This window comes from Selaginella moellendorffii, unplaced genomic scaffold (assembly GCF_000143415.4).
Source record: "Selaginella moellendorffii unplaced genomic scaffold, v1.0 SELMOscaffold_8, whole genome shotgun sequence".
In the NCBI taxonomy this organism is placed as follows: domain Eukaryota; kingdom Viridiplantae; phylum Streptophyta; class Lycopodiopsida; order Selaginellales; family Selaginellaceae; genus Selaginella; species Selaginella moellendorffii.
This window is the reverse complement of record NW_003314269.1, coordinates 3,409,730-3,430,183: the sequence shown is the minus strand read 5'-3', so window position 1 is coordinate 3,430,183 and position 20,454 is coordinate 3,409,730. Positions and strand designations below refer to the sequence as shown.

Here is a 20,454-nt window from a genome sequence, read left to right as displayed (position 1 = left end):
TTAGGATATGCCAAAACCGGAGGAGTTGTCAATAGCTCTTTGAGATCCACGAACGCCCGCTCACAATCCAGAGACCAGATGAAAGATGATGTTGATGACTTCAGCAACGCTCGCAATGGTGTAGTGCGATCGGAAAGATGATCCACAAAACGACCAAGATACTGCACCTTACCCAAAAAGTGTTGCACATCATTCACACACTTCGGAGTAGGGAATTTTAGAACAGCCACAAGTTTGTCAGGATCAACTTGCAAACCCTCACGAGAAATACGGTACCCAAGATAAGTTGTGTCCTTGGACCCAAACACGCACTTCGACCGCTTCAGCTTTAAACCAACATCACGTAGCCGATCCAACACTTTACAAACATCACGAACGTGCTCCTCCCACGTCCCCTCCAAGTGGATCAAGACATCATCAATGAAGTCAGCAGTCACCTCCGGCATATTGCAAAGAACCTCGTCCATCATCCGCTGGAAAGTTGCTGGAGCATTGTTCAAACCAAACGGCATCACCAAGAACTCGTACAAACCAAATGGTGTACGAAAAGCAGTCTTAGGAATATCTTCTTCGGCCATTGGTACTTGCCAATACCCAGAAGCAAGATCTAGCTTGGTGAACCAACGACTTCGCCCCAGACGATCCAAGAGATCAGCAGTGTGAGGAAGAGGATACACATCTAGGATCGTTACTTCGTTTAACGGATGATAGTCAATGCAGAAACAAATACTCCCATCAGGCTTCGTCACAAGATGAGGTTCACATGCCCAAGGACTCCGCGACTTCCGAATAACACCCTTTTCCAGCATTTCCTTGACGTTTGCTCGTAAAATTTTGACCTCCTTAGGTGACCGACGACGAACAGGAACCTTGATTGGACGAGCATCCCCGGTGGGAATTGGATGACGTGTGGCAATCTTGGCCCCAGACGATAGGTCAAATTCAAAGAGATCAGAATACTCTTTCATGAGCCGGTCAACTGCCGCAACACAAAGATCGTCGGAGAGATCGGAAAAGGGAAAAGCAGAACAAGATGGAAACACAGAAGGAAAGAGTGGGGAAACAAAAGTAATGGAAGCAGAGGTAAAAGTAGAAGGACGAAGAAGTATGGAAGTGAGAGGAATAGATGAAACATAAAGAAGTATGAGACAAGGGGAAGAAGCCTCAAAGTCACACTTGGCATGATTGCGCTGCAACCAATCCATACTAAGAATGAGGTCAAAAGCTTGACTCGGCACCACCCACAACGACTGCAACTCAAGCTCGAGATCGCCCACACGCACAACCAGGTCCACCTCATCCCGTGCACATGCATGTGTACGGCCGTTGCCATAAAGAATGAAAACTGGTTCTGCCGCACGACGCAAGTGTAGACGACAACGTGTGGCAACAGGTCGAGCAATAGAAGATAAACTCGAACCTGTATCAACCAACACGGAGAGAATAATAGGAGACTTCTTGTTATAAAAACGAGCTTGGAAAGTAAACACTGGATGAACTGGTGCCGAGTGAACCCCTTGATGATACTCCCGAAAGAAAGATGGAGGGGTCACTGATTTATTCGCGCAAGGTCCCTCCGTTACTCACGCGACTCCTCGTTTCCCTGATGCATCTCGATGTCCAGACCTTCCACTGCAGCAACACCTAGGGGACGTTGCTGACGCCAAGGTCTCCACCCAGGAAATGGAGGTCGCCAATCCGGAAAACGACGGCAATGCCGATAAGTATGACCAACTTCATCACACGCCCAGCAGCGAACATCACGGCCACGACCACGTCCTCGCGCTTGTCCTTGGACTCGAGCAGCAGCAACATCAACCTCCATTGGAACAGGACCATCACCCATAGGAAGTGGAGCGGAAGGATGTGCAGCGAGAAGTGGAAGAGGCGACGTCTCATAACGTTGTGCCAAGCAAAGAGCATCGTCAAGGGTGGCAGGAGCAAGTGCATGCACAAGTCCGACAAGATCTTGACGAAGTGCTGGCCACAACATTCCTAGCTTGATCTGCTCCGACATATTTGGCTCCGCACGAAGCAAAAGACTTCGGAAACGAACGCCAAATTGCATCACCGACTCCGATGGCCCTTGGCGAAGACGATGCAATTGTTGGAAAGCATCATCACAATCATCGGCATGTCCGAAGGCGCGTTTGAAGACGTCCGGGAGAACACTCCAATCCCCACGAGTAACTGCGCTCAAACCATTGTACCACTGCAATGCCGTCCCTTGGAGACACGTGGGAAACTCACGCAACCGTCGAGCATCATCCCAAGAATGATATGTGGCAATCATTGTAAAGTGATCGAACCAATGGTACACATCATCCCCAGAATTCCCGCGAAAGAACTCCGACCGAACTCGAGGATTGGCACCAAGAGTAGGAGGAGTTGTACCACGTGCCGTGAACGCCGCCATCAACTGAGTTTGGTTGTTCAATTGCAAGCGCATAGCATCAAGCAATTGAACCAACTGCTGCTCTAGAGTCAAAGGAGGAGATTGCGGATCGGCCATGAAGATGAACGAAAAAGAAAGAGCAAAAGAAGAGAAATGACAAAAAAGCTGGAAAGAAATGGTAGATCTAGACAATGCAAAAAGCTAGATCGAAACCAAAATCCTGAAAGGAAAGAACAAAAGAAAGGAAATGGAAAAAGCTAGATCTAGACGATGCAAAAGCTAGATCTAGACCGAAATCCCAAATCCAAGCACTCCCCAGGGACAATCAAAGGTGCCCCTCACCTCCACCAATGTGAGTGCATGGAATATGAAAAGGGAATACAGAAATGTGTATATCAATTAGCCCAAAAACCCTAGTTTATATATAGGAGCGAGTGGTCCGGATTGAAACCAATCCGACGGCTACCAAAATCCACTACGCTAATATTAGTATACGGCATCGTAACCGTACACTTGGCCCTCACAGCATTATATTCATTAAATTTTATAAATCATTATATAAAATTTTAAATTAAAACTTCTTGGGAAGTCACCCATCCTAATATTACTCAAACCTTTACTCAAAGATACTTAGCTACACATATTTAAAAACTTTTAATTGATTGAAAAAGGAGGTGTAATTTTATTTATAAACATTTTCTCTTTATATTTGACCTAATGAATTATCTTTTAAGTCATACTATTTAATTGCTTACAATTCTCTAAAATTCATACCTTCATAAACTGAAGCTAAAATGTATCCCTTGTTTAGCCCAATGAGAACAAACCAAATCCTTAAATATCAATATTAACATTTGGTGTGATTCTTTTATCTAATCAATAGAGTCAAACTTGAAACCTCTTTAATACCAAATATGCTCTTAAATTTAAACTTTAATAAAGTTAAACTTGAAATCTTTTTGATACCCTTAGCAACAGAGTTTGGAGTTAAGACCTCTCTAATACTAAATATAAACTTTTAAATTTGGACTTCAACAAAGTCGAATTTAAGACTATTTTAATGCCAAACATAAGCTCATGAATTTGTACTTTAATAAAGTTAGACCTAAAATTTTTTTATTACAAATGTAAGCTATTGAATTTGGACTTTAATAGAGTTAGAAGTAAAACCTCTTTACTATTATGTGTAAACTTCTAAATTCAAATTTTTTGGAAGGTCATTCATCCCAATACTATCAAGACTCAAGAATACTTAACTCCATATTTTTTTAAAATATTTAACCGATTGTCAAATAGACTATACTTTTATTATGGGTCTATATTTGAACCTTAATTAATTGTTTTTCAAATTATTCACTTTAGTCACTTACAATCAATTGTAATACAGTTATCTTACAACAACTATGTTTAAAGACACAAATCCTTAAATCCCAAAACAGAGTTAAAGTTGTGTCTGTCAAAAGTGAAAGTTTAACAAGCATAACACATTTGAACTAAAAACTCTAAGTCAAAAAGTTGAGAATAACTTTAAAAAGCACTTGAGGAATAAGTATGAAGCAATTGAAATCAGCATAAAGTAGTTGATAAGTGGTTTTTAGAAAATGATAAAATGAATGACTAACATGTGGCAAGTATTATCAAATATGAGGGACAAACCTTGAGGGATTTAGTAAGTCTATGTGGAATAGTGAAAGGAGGGATTTCAAGGAAACCAATGCAAATAAGGCATACTTATGTGGTGGGTAATAATATGAATATTAAGGAGTTCAAGGCTAACATGAATATGAATAGACAAATGAAGTGACTTGATAAAGTGTTCAAAAGATAATTCTAACTCCTTTGGGAAATTAAATTGTTAATACTCCCAATCCAAGTATGGGTGGCATTACTTATTTGAATATCTAATATGGCTTATTGAAACTTTGTTCTAGCCAAATAACTAGGGCATTTTGGTGGTTGAAGGTGGGGAGAATACCTTTAAAGCTTATACTAAGTTGCAATATTCAAAATCTTATTCGAAAATCCTTGATTATGGACAAAAAGAAAAGTGGTTCTTTTGATTAGTAATCAAGGATGTGGCTGCATAATGAAGAAGTCTTAAAAGTTAGTGGGATTTAGTGGATAGACTTTTAGATTTTAACCCAATAGCAATGTTAGTGATCACTATCGTGATTGAAGAAGGATTTAGTAGGGATTTTAATGTTACTCTAATTGATGTTATAATTATAGTAGATAAGAATAATGTTATAATCACCTCCCTCCCACAAAAGCTAGATAACAATATATTAGGAGATTGACATTAGAGTAAGATATACAAGAAGGATAAAAATGTGATGAAGAACACTGGTATAAAATATAGGATTATGATGTAATTATACCAAAGACTTGTACAAGTTATGTTTTTACAATATAATTTTAATGCATGAAATAGTTTATTATTTAGCTTTCTATACTCTAATAAGTCTTCATTAAAGACAAATCTTGAAAGCTTTGATCATTAAACTTTACTTTACTTTACATGATTCTGTCTACCTTGCTCCAGTTAATGTGCAACACCTCATAGTGACTTTCTGAATAAAAAAGAGCATAGGATGTATTTTAGAAAGCGTACAAATGGAAGTTATATTTGCAGTAGCATTGCCATCTTACACTTGTCCTCACATATATACATATTATTATTATCTATAGGAAGAAGCTTTACTATTCTTAAAACTCAGAATTAAATAATTATTTTAAGTCTTTATTTAAATATAATATGTTAAATATACATATAATATATAATAGAGAGAGAAAGAGATTAGGTGAATTCCTTTATATTTTTCATATTGTAGGGGCTAAAAGTGATAAAACATAATGATTGCATGGTTTGTATTACCTACTTTGATATTTTTAACATTTGCATGCACTTTTTCTGAAGATATTGAATATGAAACAGGCAAACTTAATGCTATAACTAGAGAAGTAGCAAAACATATTTACTATTTCAAAATAAATTAGTAGAATACTAGACAATATAATTCCTTTAGGTCAAAGTTTCTATGGAGATATTTCTGATATTATATAATTTGGTATTTATGCTTTAGATACAGTTTTTCAAATTTGTTATGTCGATAATGATGGTAATTCAAATGGAGGATCTATTATGAGAAGTTCATTATATGAAATTTTAAGAAATTTTACTTGTCAAATATTAATTTCAACTGCTTCATATATTATTATTAAAAAAATTCATTTTATTATTTACTATTTTTTAGAAACTATAATTTTCAAAATGTTAATTAAAATATAGATATAAACACATATATAATATAAATATTAAATGTGACATTTTTACATATACCTTAATAAGTGGTTACACTAATATGCCCCATCAATATTTATTACAATCACAATTTTTAATCTCCTTAAATAAAAAGGCACATTGATATTTATTTTAATTTAATAATTTATTCACTAAATAAAATTTTATGGTCAACAAAATCATCAAATAAATGCTTCAAATGCAGTTTAAGACTACAAGAAGATGGAAATTTAGTTTTATATTTTTATGATAAATTGTTATTTAGCATTCAAATACATATTGTAAATATTAAAATTATCATGAAAATGCAAATTTAGTAAAGGAAAATAATTGTAACTTAGTTTTGTATTTTATATATCAAACAACATTAAACACTAAATCGTTAACTAAATCTATATAAGATTCAAAAATGTTTTGTTAGAAAATAAAATTTCTGGATCTTTTTTTTCAAGGCAGTTTTTGTATTTTGCAATTCATCATGTGCTTATTATTCATTATAATTCATGTTTGATACTATTCTTAAAAGTTAAAATTGAAACATTGTAATCATGATTTCTTATAACCACGGTCCTCACCTAATAGATTGCTTGCTTCCCGGGATTTTCAGTTGCCTTACGTCCTTTGCTTCTCATATATTTTGCGACCTATTCTTCCAACAACACCCCTTCCTGAGGAGCATTCCTTCCACGCAACTCTTATCCACAAGCCAAGCAATCCTCCTCCGCTGCTATAAAATAAAACTGAGCATCAAGTTCTTACCAAAAGATGGTCCCTTTGATGCTCGCCTGCTTCCTCTTTCACTCGCTCCACTTCGTCCTCGTCCTTGCCAAGAACAAGTAATCGATCCTCTGACCACTGTCTCTATAGATCAATCATCCTCCATGGCTCCAGCGTTCTTTCGTCTAGCATTTCTCCTAGTCAGCCTCCTGTCCAGCTTCGTCTCGCCCTCCCCGGTCTTGAGAATGGACCTCACAATGCGCAACGTCTCGTGCAACGATCTCGCGAGCTCAGGTTTGGGGGATCCGCTTCTCCACAAGCTGTCGTGCATGGCGAAGAAGACCACCTTTCGGGCAAACCGGATGGTCCAGGCGCTGAGGAGCAAGCTCGCCGCCTCGTCTCTCATCACCAGCGAGGTTCCATACCCGCCGTCCGTGAGCACCGACTACGAGAGCCCCGTCGCCTCCGGCGGTGGTGACTACGTCACGACGATCTCCCTGGGAACTCCAGCCAAGGTGTTCTCCGTGATCGCGGACACCGGCAGCGATCTGATATGGATCCAGTGCAAGCCGTGCCAGGCGTGCTTCAACCAGAAGGATCCAATCTTCGATCCGGAAGGCTCGTCATCCTACACCACCATGTCCTGCGGCGACACCCTCTGCGATTCCTTGCCGAGGAAGTCGTGCTCCCCGGACTGCGACTACTCCTACGGCTATGGCGATGGCTCTGGAACCCGAGGAACGCTGTCGTCCGAGACCGTCACCTTGACGAGCACCCAGGGAGAGAAGCTGGCTGCCAAGAACATCGCCTTCGGCTGCGGCCATCTCAATCGCGGGAGCTTCAATGACGCCTCTGGCCTCGTGGGTCTCGGCCGGGGCAATCTCTCGTTCGTCTCCCAGCTGGGCGATCTCTTCGGCCACAAATTCTCCTACTGCTTGGTTCCATGGCGAGACGCCCCCAGCAAAACCAGCCCAATGTTCTTCGGCGATGAAAGCTCCTCCCACTCCTCCGGGAAGAAACTCCACTACGCTTTCACCCCTATGATCCACAACCCGGCCATGGAGAGCTTCTACTACGTCAAGCTCAAGGACATCAGCATCGCTGGGCGGGCGCTGCGAATCCCAGCGGGATCCTTCGACATCAAACCCGATGGAAGCGGCGGGATGATCTTCGATTCCGGGACGACCCTGACGCTCCTGCCAGATGCGCCTTACCAGATCGTGCTCCGGGCGCTGCGATCCAAGATTTCCTTCCCTAAGATCGATGGATCCTCCGCGGGGCTTGACCTGTGCTACGATGTCTCGGGATCCAAGGCGAGCTACAAGATGAAGATCCCGGCGATGGTGTTCCACTTCGAGGGCGCGGATTACCAGCTGCCGGTGGAGAACTACTTCATCGCCGCCAACGATGCCGGGACGATCGTGTGCCTGGCGATGGTGAGCTCCAACATGGACATCGGGATCTATGGAAATATGATGCAGCAGAACTTCCGCGTGATGTACGACATCGGGAGCAGCAAGATTGGATGGGCGCCATCGCAATGCGATTCCTCGCAGTGATTAATTCTTCCTGCCCAAGAACCCTAAATTCCTCTCTTGTGAATGGATTTTTTAAAATTAAGCGTTGGATACCCGTTAAAAGTCTTAGAATTCAACGGTTGCGATCACTCCACGGGCGATTTTCGTGAAAAGATAAGCCATCAACTCAAAGGAGCTAGGGTTCTAGGCAAGCGTGGAGGAAGAGAATTCTCGGCGCGCTCGATCGATCTCTGTCGAGCCGCATTCTCTCCCACAAGCAATTTCATCTCTGGATTTATGAATGACGCTGATTCTGGCCCTCTAATGTCGTCATACGGCCAGCGATTGGAAGCATCCGAGTCGACGCAATCGCTGCTCAGCCGGCGAGGATCAGGTATTTGGCCCAAATCCCAGTAAAGATCCCATCCAGGAGCTCCGGGAGCGCTGTAATCTCACCTCTTTTTTTGTTTTTTTTTTCCAGAATTTGGCAACAGATACGTCCAGATCGACGACGCGGGCATCTATCTCTCCTCGCTCGCCGTCACAATCCTCCTCTCCTCGGTGGCCACCATCGGCATCCTCCTCTTCACGCTCGTTGTCACGCTCTCGGTGATGCTGGGGTCGTGCCAGAGCCAGCCGATGCTACTTCACGGATCATGGGGCGAGATGATCCGGGCTCCTCCTCCTCGTCAGGAAGAAGCCCGTGGGAATCCCTGCGAGAGCTTCCGGCTCAACGCGGAGATGAATAACCTCCAGGGCTGGCTCCTCCCCAGGGAGTGCTCCAGCTACGTCGGGAATTACATGATCAATGGGCAGTACCTCTTGGATGTCGAAGCGGCCGTGGGCGCTGCCAGGAGCTACTTGGAGACCATCGCTCCTGGTGGCGATGGGTTGGACGCCATTGTCCTGGACATCGATGACACTGTGCTCTCCAACGTTCCATACTACACCGAGCATCAATTCGGGTAAAAAAACCATTCTTCGTTCGATCCTTTCTCTTGATCCAAAGCTTCTTCATGGCAGTGTAGAGCAATATAACGTGACCGCGTGGAACGAATGGGTGGACCAGGCCAGAGCCCCGCCTCTGAGATCGATGCTTTCTCTGTATCGCCAGATGGTGGACGCGAACTGGTCCATGATCTTCATTACCGGGAGGCCCGAGCAGCAACGAAACAAGACCGCGGAGAATCTCTTCAAAGCCGGCTTCTCCGACTGGATGTCTTTGAATCTAAGGTAAGCTTTCTCGTTTCGCGCTTGGCTCTCACGATCTGTTTGGTATTTTGGTTTGCTTCTCTTTACGTCTAGATTCCAGAACGAAGTTGGAACCACAGCAGTAAATTATAAGTCGAGTAGAAGGATGCAACTCGAGAGAAAGGGATACCGTATACGTGCCAGTATTGGCGACCAGTGGAGCGACTTGATTGGTCCCGCCGCTGGAAACAGAACCTTCAAGCTGCCGAATCCCATGTATTACATTTTTTAAAGCCGCTGGATCGATTGGATTGGCTCTGTAAAAAATCGCTATTCTCTGTGAAACAATTGGTCAGTATTGAAAAAAGTTTTAGTTTTTTCTACCTTTTTTTTTCTGGTGTAAGTCGTAGCTTTGCCCGTCGCTGTGAAAGCATGTGTGCGTAGAGGAACAACGCAAAGCCGGGATATATGACTAGCAAAGCCTGTGATAAAAGCGAAGAACACAAAGAAACAAAGATAAAATAACTGAAAACTGGAATTGCTGGCTCTTGCCTTTATAAAGCCGTGATAGCCGAATGGAGCCCATCTGAAGAAACTTGAGTACATCTTTTCCTTGCGGATGAAGGGCAAGGCAGAATACATCAAATGCACTGCAAACAAAATCAAGAATAAAACAAACAAAAAAGTGGGATAGGCTGGTTTCCGAACTTACTTTCAGAGAAGAACCCAATTGGATAGAGCACAATGAAACCAGAATATCTGTAAGAAAAAAAGTTTCTACAGAGTTTCGCCAGTTAGAGTGAAGCTTTTCTTGCCTCGTCCAAGTTAGCCATGGTGGACACGTTCCAAGAATGCTAGCCACGTATTGTGGATATCGTATCACCTGAAAGAGACTTTTGGAGGACCAGTGAAGAGAGAAAGTGCGAACCTCCGAAAGCGACCAAGCTCCAAGCAATGTGACGAGGCAGGGGCTGTTTTGGATCTGACACGAAAGGAAAGAGATTAAAGCGTTCGTTTCTCTACGATCAAACAGAATTCATGTACTTCTTCGATTGGAGCCACGACTGCAGCGATGACGTGAAATCTCCCACCCCATTGCAGCAACGCTGTGAGAGGTCCACTCCGAACAAGGCCTGTAAAAGTTAGAAGAAGATTTTCGAGTATTTAACGGGGAAGAAACAAATTTCTCACCGAGCAAAGAATGTATCACTTCTAACAGCGCAAAGAACTGGAGGTAATCTTCACAGCCAGAAACGTAGGGATTGAGAAATGGAATCGAGAGCCGAAATTTCGACAGAAAGTTTTACATGCGAGGCGAATTTCTCCCGTTTTCACCTCTCCTGGCGCCAAGAGCAGCCGCGCGAGTAGCAAAGCCCTAGAATCCCATGAAATTTAGCAAGGAAAACACAGCGCTGTGCTCACCAGCCTCCCGCCTGCGCTACATTGTACACGACCAGGTAGCCTCTCGCCATGGCCAAGAACCCTAAAATAACGTCTATAAGATATTTGTTTTGTTTTCCCTAATTAGACTCTTAGAATATTCGAAGTACGAGGTTTAAGTGTTTCTTTAACCCTACGCCACCCTCAAAGAGAATATACTGTTGGGGTTGCTCGTCATGAGTTTGGATGTGTTCTCTTGCGATTTCATGGTGGATGATCTCGGGATGAATGATCTCGCGCTGGACGATCTCAACGAAGATCAAGGCAAGTTTACTAGGCTGCATGTCGATGATGGTGATCCATGGGCGGGTTTGAGCTGCCCTCCCTGGGATCCCCAGGCGCTCGAGGAGCCCAAGCCAGTAATCTCCAAGAGAGCTACCAGGCGGCCTCTTAGATTCGCCTGTATGGATCTGGGACAGGACGACGAAGAGGAAGAAAAGCCCACGAAGCCCAAGCCCAAGAGAAAATCCAGGCCCACCTCCAAAAGTGTTGCCGCGCCGAGGAAGACCAAAGCCGAGAAGCCCAAGAGGATTTCCAGGCCCGCCTCCAAAAGAGTTGACGAGCCCAAAGCCGAGGCGAGGAAGAACGCCACCTCCAAGATCACTCCCGAGGAACGGGAGGAGCTCAGGAGAATCCGAGAGACTCTGCCGGATCACGCTTTGTGCCCGAGGTGTGACGAGTTTTGGCGCACGAGGTTCTACGACTTCAATAACTATCGCAAGGACCAGATAAGGTATAAGTGCGTGCCCTGCAACAAGAAGTGGACGCTCGGTAAGCCGCCACGAACGAGAACCAAGCGTGCTAAAGTTGCAATCTAAGAGGGAGAGAGAAAGATTTATTCAGGGTTTGCTTAGCTACCTGGATTCTGGGAAGTTTTACGACGGATGCTTCAACCGGTTGTGACGCTGTAACGTCGGCTACCGGGACAGTTCTTGAATGAGATCTAGGACGCTCGTCATCGCTCCGTCGTTCTGCGGGGCGCCAAAAGAGTTAGCAGAAGAACACGAAGTTTTGCGTAGACTTAGAGAGAGTGTTCTTACCAGAACAACGATATCAAACGCGGTTGTGTAGGTGCTTAGCCAACTGTTTATGTTCTCGTTGCTGCAAAAGAACGAAAACGTTTTCGTCCTTCACCGTGAGATAGATGAAATACTTACAGGAATCCTATGGTAATACGGTTGTCATAGTCAACTCCATCCGACATTCCGAGGTCTCCAATGTGATCGCCCAGAAGTATCACGTTCCTGCGGTCTCGCACAAGAGAGTACCCGTTCTTGGCATTGTTGACGACTTCGTGGCCATGATCGTCATGTAGTGGAGCAGCCATCTCTAGGGAATGCTCGTTCTTGTTCAGAACGTGTATCAGCTTCCCTGTTGATCGCAAAGCACTTCAGTACGAATGTAGATAGCTAGCTCGCTACCTTTGAAACCCAGGAGATTGCCATCACCATCAAAGTCCATGCGATTTGATACGACACGGATGTTTTTGAAAGAACGATGAAGCTTTTGGCGCATAACCTCTTCGATGATATCAGCTAAACCAGCAGAAAATATCAAAACGGGGACGCTCTTGGCCTAAGGTATCTAACGTAAGAGGCAGCAAAACTATACAAAGACTTTACCTCTAAAATCTCAAGAAGTTCGACAACGCCGCTCCGGAAACCAATAACAGCATTAGCCACCGAGGTTTGAATAGCTTTGAAGGTAAGACCGCCTTCTACAAGAAGGTTATGCGTCTTTCCCCACCTGAGACGGGAATATCTATCAGATAAACAATACTACTGCGTCCCAAGTACTTACCACTCTTCCATAAGTTTGGTCTTCTGTTCAACAGGAATTGTTGGACATGTCTCGAGAGGATAATAGTGATCGAATAGCTGCTGACGCTTTAAATCATATTCAGCGTTTCCTTGGTTCAAGAGCGCGTGAGTACCTGTTTTTATTTTGTAAATAAAAAACTGAGCAAAAGGGGTTGAAAGTAAGGGGAAAAAAAAAAAACTTACTTTGGCCTCTTGTACCATTGACCATGTATTTTGTCAAGGTCATGTCGAAGTCTGCAATGACCTGGTAGACAAGGAAATAATTTATAGAATAATAATGTTCTACAAGTCATACCTGCAAGGAAGACAATCCAGCAGCTTTAATAGCACGCTTTTTCCTCTCCAGCTCTTCGGGGTTCCCAATGACAATCTGTGGGACTCGCGAAGCAACAGTAGCTCCCAGCTTTGTTTCGCTACTATCCATTTGAGAAGCGGCAGTGGCAGTAGACCTGTACCAAACAACGATGAAAAGAACAAAACTTTAATCTTCCCATAACAGAAAGAAATCATCGCACCTCGATCCAGGAGCTACAACTTGTTCTTGCAAGCTCCTCTTGCCGGAACTAATCGTCATGGACGACAACGCCTTGCACAGTGCTGCGCGGGTGTGAGTCATGAGTGGAGCCCAGGAATTTTTCGCGCACAGCTGAGAGGGAGTGAGATGATGAGAAATAGGCGAGCGGTTCTGAACCCATGCCGGGTTCATTCAAGCCGCCGCCGGCGCTCGTCTTGTCAGGCCGCCGCGCAACTGATTCCCATGCTCTCTCGGGATCAGCAGCGACAGAGAAGGAATGCAAATCAAACCTGGAATGCGTCGCGGCCGCGATCGATCGCCCTCGCCCGAAGAAACCCTAGAACTCGGGGGCTGGGGAAAACCCTTAACGGACACAATGCACGGTTGGCTGCATTTTTTGTTTCATCACTTTGGGAAGAATTGCCCTAAAAATAAGTGGACAGTGGGCTCGAATCTCTTACAGCATATCCAATGATTTAATGTTAACTTTATGCTAAACGTTTTAGTTTGTTTATAAGTTAAGCTTAAACTGTCCCTCGAAGATCTAGCTCGGACTTGACAGCCTCTCGGAGCGTCCTGAGCAGCCCTTGGTGCTTGCGTTGGATCCACGCCGCGATCTCTTCCACCAAAAACTCCCCATCGTCCCAGGCCTCGGCAAGCTTTCTCCTGCTATCCACCACCGTTTTCCATCCTTCCTCCAGCTTGTAAACCAGCTCCGCCACCCTCTTGTGCGCCATCGCCTCCGGCTTGAGCAGCATCGCCGGATCGGCAGCGAGATATGGTCGCAGAGGAGCCAAGCTCGCCAGCACTCGGCCCTCCAGCAACGCCGACGCAAACACCGCCACCGTCTTCCTCCCCGCCGGGAGTTCCATGGCGTGCAATGGTAGCTGCCAGTTGTGGGGGCCGAAAGTCACGGACACCCAGCACTTGACTTGGTCGGCTTCTCGGTCATACCACGGCGGAGGATCGTCGAGCGGCTTGGAGAAGGAGCAGAAGAAGCTTGCCTCGGTCACCAGAGCGTGTGCGTCGATGGACGAGACGCACGCCATGTAAGGCCTGGAAGTCTCCACGATCTCCTTGTAGACGACGAAGTCCGACGCGAAGCTAAACGTTGAGGAGGACGGGCCGAGGTAGACGATGCTGCGTCCCTCTCCCTCTTCGTCTCCTCCATCCTCTTGTCCGTGGAGCGACGAGGCCTGGTAACGAATTCCTCTCTTGCGTGACTTGGCCGTGTCGAGCCTGTCGCGACGAGTTACTCTTCTCGCAACTCTGTCCGGCCACCCCGCGCAGAGTGCACAGATGAGCGCCTTCTCTTCGTTGGCGCTGAGTTTCTTCCGGCTTAGCTGCTTCCAGCCTTCTTCCAGGCCGGAGCCAATCAAAAGATCCTCGAGTAGCTGTTGACGAACTAGTCTCGAAAGCTGGCCCCTCAGCTTGGACATCTCCTTCATGATCTTCTGATTGAGATGGCTGGCCGTGCAAAACTCGGCCTGGTTGCTTGATTCTTCGTAGGCCCGGAGCGCGTTCATGATCGTCAATGCGTCGCTCGAGGTGTTTTTAAATCGGTGACGCTCGGGTTTCTTTGTTGCTTTCATGGCTTCTCCGCTCGGCGTTGTAGCAGCAACATCTTTCTCGTCTTTGAATGACTCTTCGAGACTGAAAAACGGATTCTCCACGCTTAGCGCAGCTGCGATTGCCACTGCACAAGCGGCTATCACCGACTTTCTGGACTTGCCACCCATAACGCGGGCAGACTGTAGCGCCGCTATCACCATCCGTGCATGCCGAGGATTGATGGGATATAGAGCCATTGCTTTCCCGATTGATGTCGGCAAACCCGTCGTTCGATCCAGAGCTGATAATGCTGTCAGACATTTTTCTGCCTCTAACAATGCTTCCTTCTCAGGTGGCGTGGGGAAAGGAAAGTTCATTACCTGGAACACAACGAGAACCTCAGTGAGAGGAACAGCAAAATGAAGAAAATGATACCTTGTCGATGCCCATGCACTTCAACACAAGTACTACCCCCTCGATTGGAACCAAACTGATCTCTGGAGGAGCGAAGTCCGGAAAGTTGTGGTGGTAGTGCGTCTTAGAATAGAGCTGATAACAATGTCCCGGACCAGTTCGACCAGCTCTTCCAGCACGTTGGTCCGCTGACGCCTTGCTGATCCAGCCGACTTCAAACCTGGACACTCCGCTGGAGCCATCGAACTTCCTCTCTTTTGCACGACCACAGTCGACCACGTAACGTATGCCAGGTATGGTGATAGATGTCTCGGCTACATTTGTGGCGACAACAATGAGCCTTTTCCCTTCTGGAACGGCAGCAAAAACTCGTAGCTGTGCCGCAGCTGGAAGCATAGCATAAAGCGGAAGGACGAGCGCTGGACCCGGTTTTCTGACGTGATCCATGTTGCTGGTTTCATTACCTGGCGTTTTATCTGTGTCTTCGACGTCTGACACGCCACTGCTGCTGCTATCATTTTCGCCTGTAAATCCGTCAACATCTTCTTCCCAGTCCGAAGAATCATCATCCTCTTCATCAACAGCGTCTGCCACTGATCTCATGTCCAAAGCTCCACATTCAGTCCCTGACAAAAGCGCTGAATCCTCTCGTTTAGCAACTGGCTTCCCATCTGAAGACTCTAGCTTGCTTGAAGGTGTAAACGACAGTCTCAGCCTCTTGCACAGAGCTTCCACTTCACGCCGGCCAGTGACAAAAACTAATATCCCGCCCGGCGGGAGCTTCCTGTGGATGGCACAGACTTTCCGATATGCTGCACTTTCGTAATCCTGAAGCTCCGTCTTCCTACTGGAATGAACCGTGACGGGGAACTGTCTCGCTGTTACGTGAATCACCGGCGGTGGAAGAGGAAACATCTTTTGGTTTGCCGTGAAGTCCTCAACCCGAAGAGTTGCACTCATTATGATCAGTTTCAGAGGGGTGACGGCCTCGGACCTTTTGTTTTGAAAATACAGCCTCTAGAAATTTTTAGAAGATTAATAGAATCAGCATCTAGGGAATATAGAAACTTACATTTCGCAGAGGTAGAACTCTAGATAGCATTCCAACGAGAATGTCGGTGTTGACACTTCTTTCGTGTGCTTCGTCCAGCACAATCACGGAGTACTTTGTCAACAAAAAATCTGACTAAAAGATGTTTGAGTCGCTTCGTAAAAGCCATGCTTTACCTGGATTTCTCTGAGAAGAATACCATCCGTCATAAACTTGATAGAGCTTTTCTCTCCAATTTTCCTGTCATGCCTAACTTGAAATCCAACTTCTTTGCCTAGTTGGAGGTTGAGCTCGTGTGCCACGCGCTTCGCTGTTGTCAGGACCGCAATTCGCCTGGGCTGTGTGATCCCGATGATGCCACAGCGATCCTTGTACAATGGAGAGCCATAACCAGCTTCGTACAAAAACTGACACACGAAACACAATTAATCTCCACTCACACAAAAAACTAGAGATAGTGAAATACCTGAGGTACTTGAGTTGTTTTACCGCACCCAGTCTCTCCACAAATAATCACAACGTCGTTCTCCTGCACTGCCTCCATAACCTCTTGCTCCATCATGATAATGGGCAATTCACGTCTACTCTTGTCCACCTCTTCGGATCTCCAGACGTTGACAACAAATTTTCGCGTGTTGCTCGCAGCTGCTGATGCCACTGCAGCGAGTGACAAGGAAATATCAGTCCCTTCAGCGTTGGCACAACTTTCCTTGATGGCTTGGCTATTTCCTCCGTCCTGGATTACGGACTGGCAAAAGTCGGTTCTTTTGGTCTTATTGTGGACTTTCTCCGTTTTTGCTGTGACGGACGGCCCCGGCTCAACCACTGAATCGTCCTTGGAAACAATCCTCTCTCGAAACAGAGGAATCTCGGGAGGAACGTCCAATCCAGCGGCCCTCAGCTGCATTCCCCGTCGAAGCTTCTCCCGCATTGTCTCCGCCTATTGAACGTCATAGCGCTGAGAAAAAATGAAAAGCAAGAACAAAACAGGTAAACCTTGCCTAGCGCACTCGACGAGGACATAAGTGCTTGGACATTATCCGAGAGCTTGTACTTCCTAGAAAACGAAAGCCATCAAGCTACGAGAAATTGTCAATGTAAAGGTATAACTTACTCCAACGTCTCGAATGCCTGTTCTCGCAGTTCTCTCTTCTCCTTCTCTTCCTAGGGAGCACAAACTTCGTGAAGAGATGCCAAAAACTAGAATTTCTTCCATGCAAACCTGGAGCTTCTTGAGCTTCCGCTGCATGCTCTTGCTGATCCTCCCCGCGTCAGGCTTGCTCTAAGAAATCCCACCATTAAAACCATTAGATAGCTCCACGATATCGAGATCCCATACCGGCAGCACAGATTCCTTGTTTTTCTTGCGCTTTGCAGGCATTTCGATGGCGTTGCTGTCGGCGCCGGCCCCAGCGCCATCGCCACTCCTCCCGCGCTTCTTCTTCATCCAAATGCCCTACTACGAAAGCCCTAATCTCCATAGAGAAAAGATTCGATTTTTGTCCTCTTTTTGTTGTCTGGATCCAAGTTTAAGCTCTAATAAGAAGCGAATGGTCCACAGAAAAGGAGAAAAGAAAATGGCCTTTATCTCGCAAGAACTCGAAGCTGTTACCTTTACGGTACTAGAACATCTTTGTTTCTCTTTCTTGCCTGTCCTTCTTTCCAGTTCTAGATAGGTACTGCGCTCTTAGATTAATCACTCGCTCCCTCACTCGCGATTTCATTCTGCGAATCCGAGTCCTATGGAATGGATGTCCGACGAGCTCCTCGACTCCATCTTCTCGTTCATCGATCACCCCATGGACCGGCGAGCGCTCTCCGAGGTTTGCAAGCGCTGGTACCTTGCAGACGCCAGGACTCGCAAGAGCATCACTGTTGGCTTCTCCTACGCCATCGAGCCATCCAACTTGAGCCGAAGGTTCCGCAACATCCAGGCTCTCAAAATCAAAGGCAAGCCTCGAGTGTCCGAGTTTGGGATGGTTGTCAAGGACTGGGGTGCCTACTGCGAGCCGTGGATCCAAGAGCTCGTCAGCCAAAGGCATCCCAGCAGCGCTACAGCATTCGCCTCTCTAACGTCTCTCCACTTTCGACGCATGGAAGTCTCGGACACGGCCTTGAGATTGCTCGCTCGGGGCTTCGGCTCCTCGCTCCAAGTTCTCAGGCTGGACAAGTGCTCCGGGTTCTCCACCGCGGGATTGGAAGCCGTGGCTCGAGAGTGCAAGTAAGTTCTTCTCTTATCTTGTCGGTGTTCTTTATTTTACCTTTATCACTAGATCCCTGCGAGTTCTTTATCTGGAAGAGAGCGTGATCGAGGACGATGGAAGCCAGTGGCTCCACGAGCTGGCAGTGAGCAACAGCGCCCTGGAAGTCCTCAACTTCTTCCTCACTGGCTTGGATCTTTCGAATCTCTCCGACCTGGCGCACATTATCGCGAACTGTAAGTCGCTGACATCCCTGAAACTTGGCGAGATCAGTAGGGGCGTGGTGGACCTCCCGGCGGACATCTTCATCGCGGCCAAGTCGCTCAAGGAACTGGCCGTGATCTTCGCTCGCAACAACATCAGTGTCAACTTGCCCAAGACCCTCACTTCTTTCGCCGGTGACCTCTTGTTCCCGCTGGATCCACTCGTGTGCTCAAATTTTCGCGAGCTGGATCTCATGTCCACCACTCTCACCGCCGAGGAGCATATGCAAGTGATCCAGTGCTGTCCAAATCTCGAAGTCTTGAAGGTAGAAAATCCTCTCCTTGTCGTAAAAAAGTACTTTATTTTTGTGTTTTTCTTTTAAGTACGTTTGACTGGGCTCCCCGAGCTTTGGTTTTTATCTCCTTATCCTGTGTTCGTGGTTCTTGAACTTTCCAAAGTTTTCCCCAGTCCCTGTCGTAAAAAAGTTTCTCTTTACCGGGAATGTGTTCTTAGTTCTTGAACTCCTCTATTTTCTCAAAGTTGTTTCCCAAAAGTTCGTAGTCAATCTTCTCAGAGCTTGATGTGTTTGTTCACCGTGGACCAGGTCCGGAACATAATCGGCGATGCCGGCGTCGCCACGCTCGCCAGCCTCTGCCCAAAGCTCCGCCGCATCCGCATTGAGAATCTCGAGGACGCGTACGGCTTCTGCTCTTACAAGGGCCTCATTACCCTCGCCTCGCGCTGCGTCAACCTCCAACACGTAGCCATTTACGTCTCCGACATCGCAAACTCGGCCCTCCGAGCTTTCGGCACGCACTGCCCACACATGCTCGACTTCCGAATCGTCCTCCTGGAATCCACCTTGCCCGTCACGGAGCTGCCGCTTGACTCCGGCGTCCGGGCACTGCTCCAAGGCTGCCGCAAGATCACCCGCCTCGCCATCTATCTCCGCAATGGCGGCCTCACCGACGCTGGCCTGGCCGCAATTGGAAGCCTCGGCGAGCACTTGACGTGGCTGCTGCTGGGCTGCGTGGGGACCTCCGATCGGGGCCTCATTGATCTCGCTTCCGGCTGCCGGAGCTTGCAGAAGCTGGAGCTCCGCGATTGCCCCTTCACTGAGGGCGGGATTGCGGTCAGCGTCCGCCTCCTCGCGTCGCTGCGCTTCTTGTGGATCCAAAAGTACCGCGAGTCCAATCCCTATGATCTCCTCCAGATGGGTGACTGGGTGGTAGAGTACATCGTACCCAGTAGCGACACTACACCATCACAGGTGGTGGCGTATCGATCCACTGTGGGGCACCGCAGCGATTTCCCTGAGGAGGTGATCCCTCTCAGCCAGATTGCCTGGGCATTTGGCGGGGGATTTCATATTTGAAACTACTTCAACAAAGACAAAAGTAGGATGAAGTCCAGCGTTGCGAGGGTACTGACGCCTCATGGAAGCGCGAGTTGCAAAAAGTAATGTTTTTTTCTCTACGATGCATTTGCAGCAGCCAAAATCGGCTCGCGGCGGAAATCTTGCAGCAGCTCCAGAGATGGTCAGAATCCTCTAGTCATATATGTAGGACAGATTGGGTTTCTGGGACAAGAGTCTATGAAATAGTTCCTTTCTTAATAATTGCAATCCAAGGGAATAATAAAGACAGAAGTGGAAGACAGATAGATATCAACATGGGACCATACTAAAGTTTATTAATCCATAGCTCGAGAATGCAGGGCTTTATAACAATAAAATTGAGTTCTCAATTTGAGATTTAAGTAGAGACGTTTAGTTTTTATTTCCAGAAAAAATGAACTAAATAAGTAAAAAAAAATTAATTTATGAAAACCTTGCATTTTGTCAACAGTAAAAAAAAGCTTACCTTGTAACAAAAACTCTTTCTCTAGAGACCACATAAGTTCTTCTCTAGCCTGCACAATTATCTAGAAAAACATCAACTCTCATGTCTGATCAAATAGATGATGATCTCGATGTACACAAGCTGCGAAATGGTCATCTGAAAAGAAAGCCAAATGGAGCCTACAGCACATCGCAGACATGGATCACTCCATTGTTATCAGTTGAAGACAAAAAAAAAAAAAGAAAAAAGCTTTTAAGACAGAAATAAAAAGCTTTTAAGACCAAATGCAAGCTAGCT

At 46.1% G+C, this 20,454-nt stretch overlaps 5 protein-coding genes and 1 long non-coding RNA gene across 8 annotated transcripts; 3 read left to right on the top strand and 3 right to left on the bottom strand.

Annotated features, from left to right (window-relative positions):
- The first annotated feature begins 6,166 nt into the window (after positions 1–6,166).
- LOC9632593 (aspartic proteinase nepenthesin-1) lies at positions 6,167–8,056 on the top strand. The gene has a single exon (XM_002967472.2). The coding sequence runs from the start codon at positions 6,245–6,247 to the stop codon at positions 7,970–7,972; it is 1,728 nt and encodes a 575-aa protein (XP_002967518.2). The 5' UTR covers positions 6,167–6,244; the 3' UTR covers positions 7,973–8,056.
- LOC9636091 (acid phosphatase 1) lies at positions 7,403–9,509 on the top strand. Its single transcript, XM_002967471.2, has 4 exons — positions 7,403–8,324; positions 8,412–8,895; positions 8,954–9,163; positions 9,236–9,509. Exons 1-4 carry the CDS (start codon positions 8,015–8,017, stop codon positions 9,411–9,413), a joined length of 1,182 nt encoding a protein of 393 aa, XP_002967517.2. The 5' UTR covers positions 7,403–8,014; the 3' UTR covers positions 9,414–9,509.
- A 682-nt stretch (positions 9,510–10,191) lies between these two features.
- On the bottom strand, positions 10,192–10,578 carry LOC9636090. Its single transcript, XR_002991986.1, has 3 exons — positions 10,544–10,578; positions 10,313–10,496; positions 10,192–10,227 (listed from the first exon to the last, which is right to left on the bottom strand). It is a non-coding gene; the product is annotated as an uncharacterized LOC9636090 (long non-coding RNA).
- A 78-nt stretch (positions 10,579–10,656) lies between these two features.
- Positions 10,657–13,305, bottom strand: LOC9636089 (cytosolic 5'-nucleotidase 3). Of its 2 annotated transcripts, none has more exons than XM_024671611.1 (11): positions 13,186–13,305; positions 12,897–13,027; positions 12,677–12,830; positions 12,565–12,625; positions 12,362–12,494; positions 12,184–12,307; positions 11,983–12,136; positions 11,719–11,932; positions 11,602–11,662; positions 11,420–11,532; positions 10,657–11,309 (listed from the first exon to the last, which is right to left on the bottom strand). In XM_024671611.1, exons 2-10 carry the CDS (start codon positions 12,995–12,997, stop codon positions 11,479–11,481), a joined length of 1,056 nt encoding a protein of 351 aa, XP_024527379.1. In that variant the 5' UTR covers positions 12,998–13,027; positions 13,186–13,305; the 3' UTR covers positions 10,657–11,309; positions 11,420–11,478. The 2 variants fall into 2 exon arrangements, with proteins under 2 accessions (XP_024527379.1, XP_002967154.2); XM_002967108.2 differs by having other exon boundaries at positions 12,897–13,129; positions 13,186–13,301.
- A 62-nt stretch (positions 13,306–13,367) lies between these two features.
- Positions 13,368–17,426, bottom strand: LOC9632592 (ATP-dependent RNA helicase DEAH13). Of its 2 annotated transcripts, XM_024671608.1 has the most exons (9): positions 17,251–17,426; positions 17,134–17,193; positions 17,026–17,075; positions 16,908–16,968; positions 16,378–16,851; positions 16,088–16,318; positions 15,933–16,046; positions 14,882–15,877; positions 13,368–14,826 (listed from the first exon to the last, which is right to left on the bottom strand). In XM_024671608.1, the coding sequence occupies exons 1-9, from the start codon at positions 17,356–17,358 to the stop codon at positions 13,420–13,422; spliced, it is 3,501 nt and encodes a 1,166-aa protein (XP_024527376.1). In that variant the 5' UTR covers positions 17,359–17,426; the 3' UTR covers positions 13,368–13,419. The 2 variants fall into 2 exon arrangements, with proteins under 2 accessions (XP_024527376.1, XP_024527377.1); XM_024671609.1 differs by lacking the exons at positions 17,134–17,193; positions 17,251–17,426 and having other exon boundaries at positions 16,913–16,968; positions 17,026–17,073.
- Positions 17,427–17,534: 108 nt separating this feature from the next.
- LOC9636088 (coronatine-insensitive protein homolog 1a) lies at positions 17,535–20,012 on the top strand. The gene is made up of 3 exons (XM_002967470.2): positions 17,535–18,132; positions 18,185–18,641; positions 18,921–20,012. Exons 1-3 carry the CDS (start codon positions 17,654–17,656, stop codon positions 19,689–19,691), a joined length of 1,707 nt encoding a protein of 568 aa, XP_002967516.1. The 5' UTR covers positions 17,535–17,653; the 3' UTR covers positions 19,692–20,012.
- Positions 20,013–20,454: the final 442 nt, after the last annotated feature.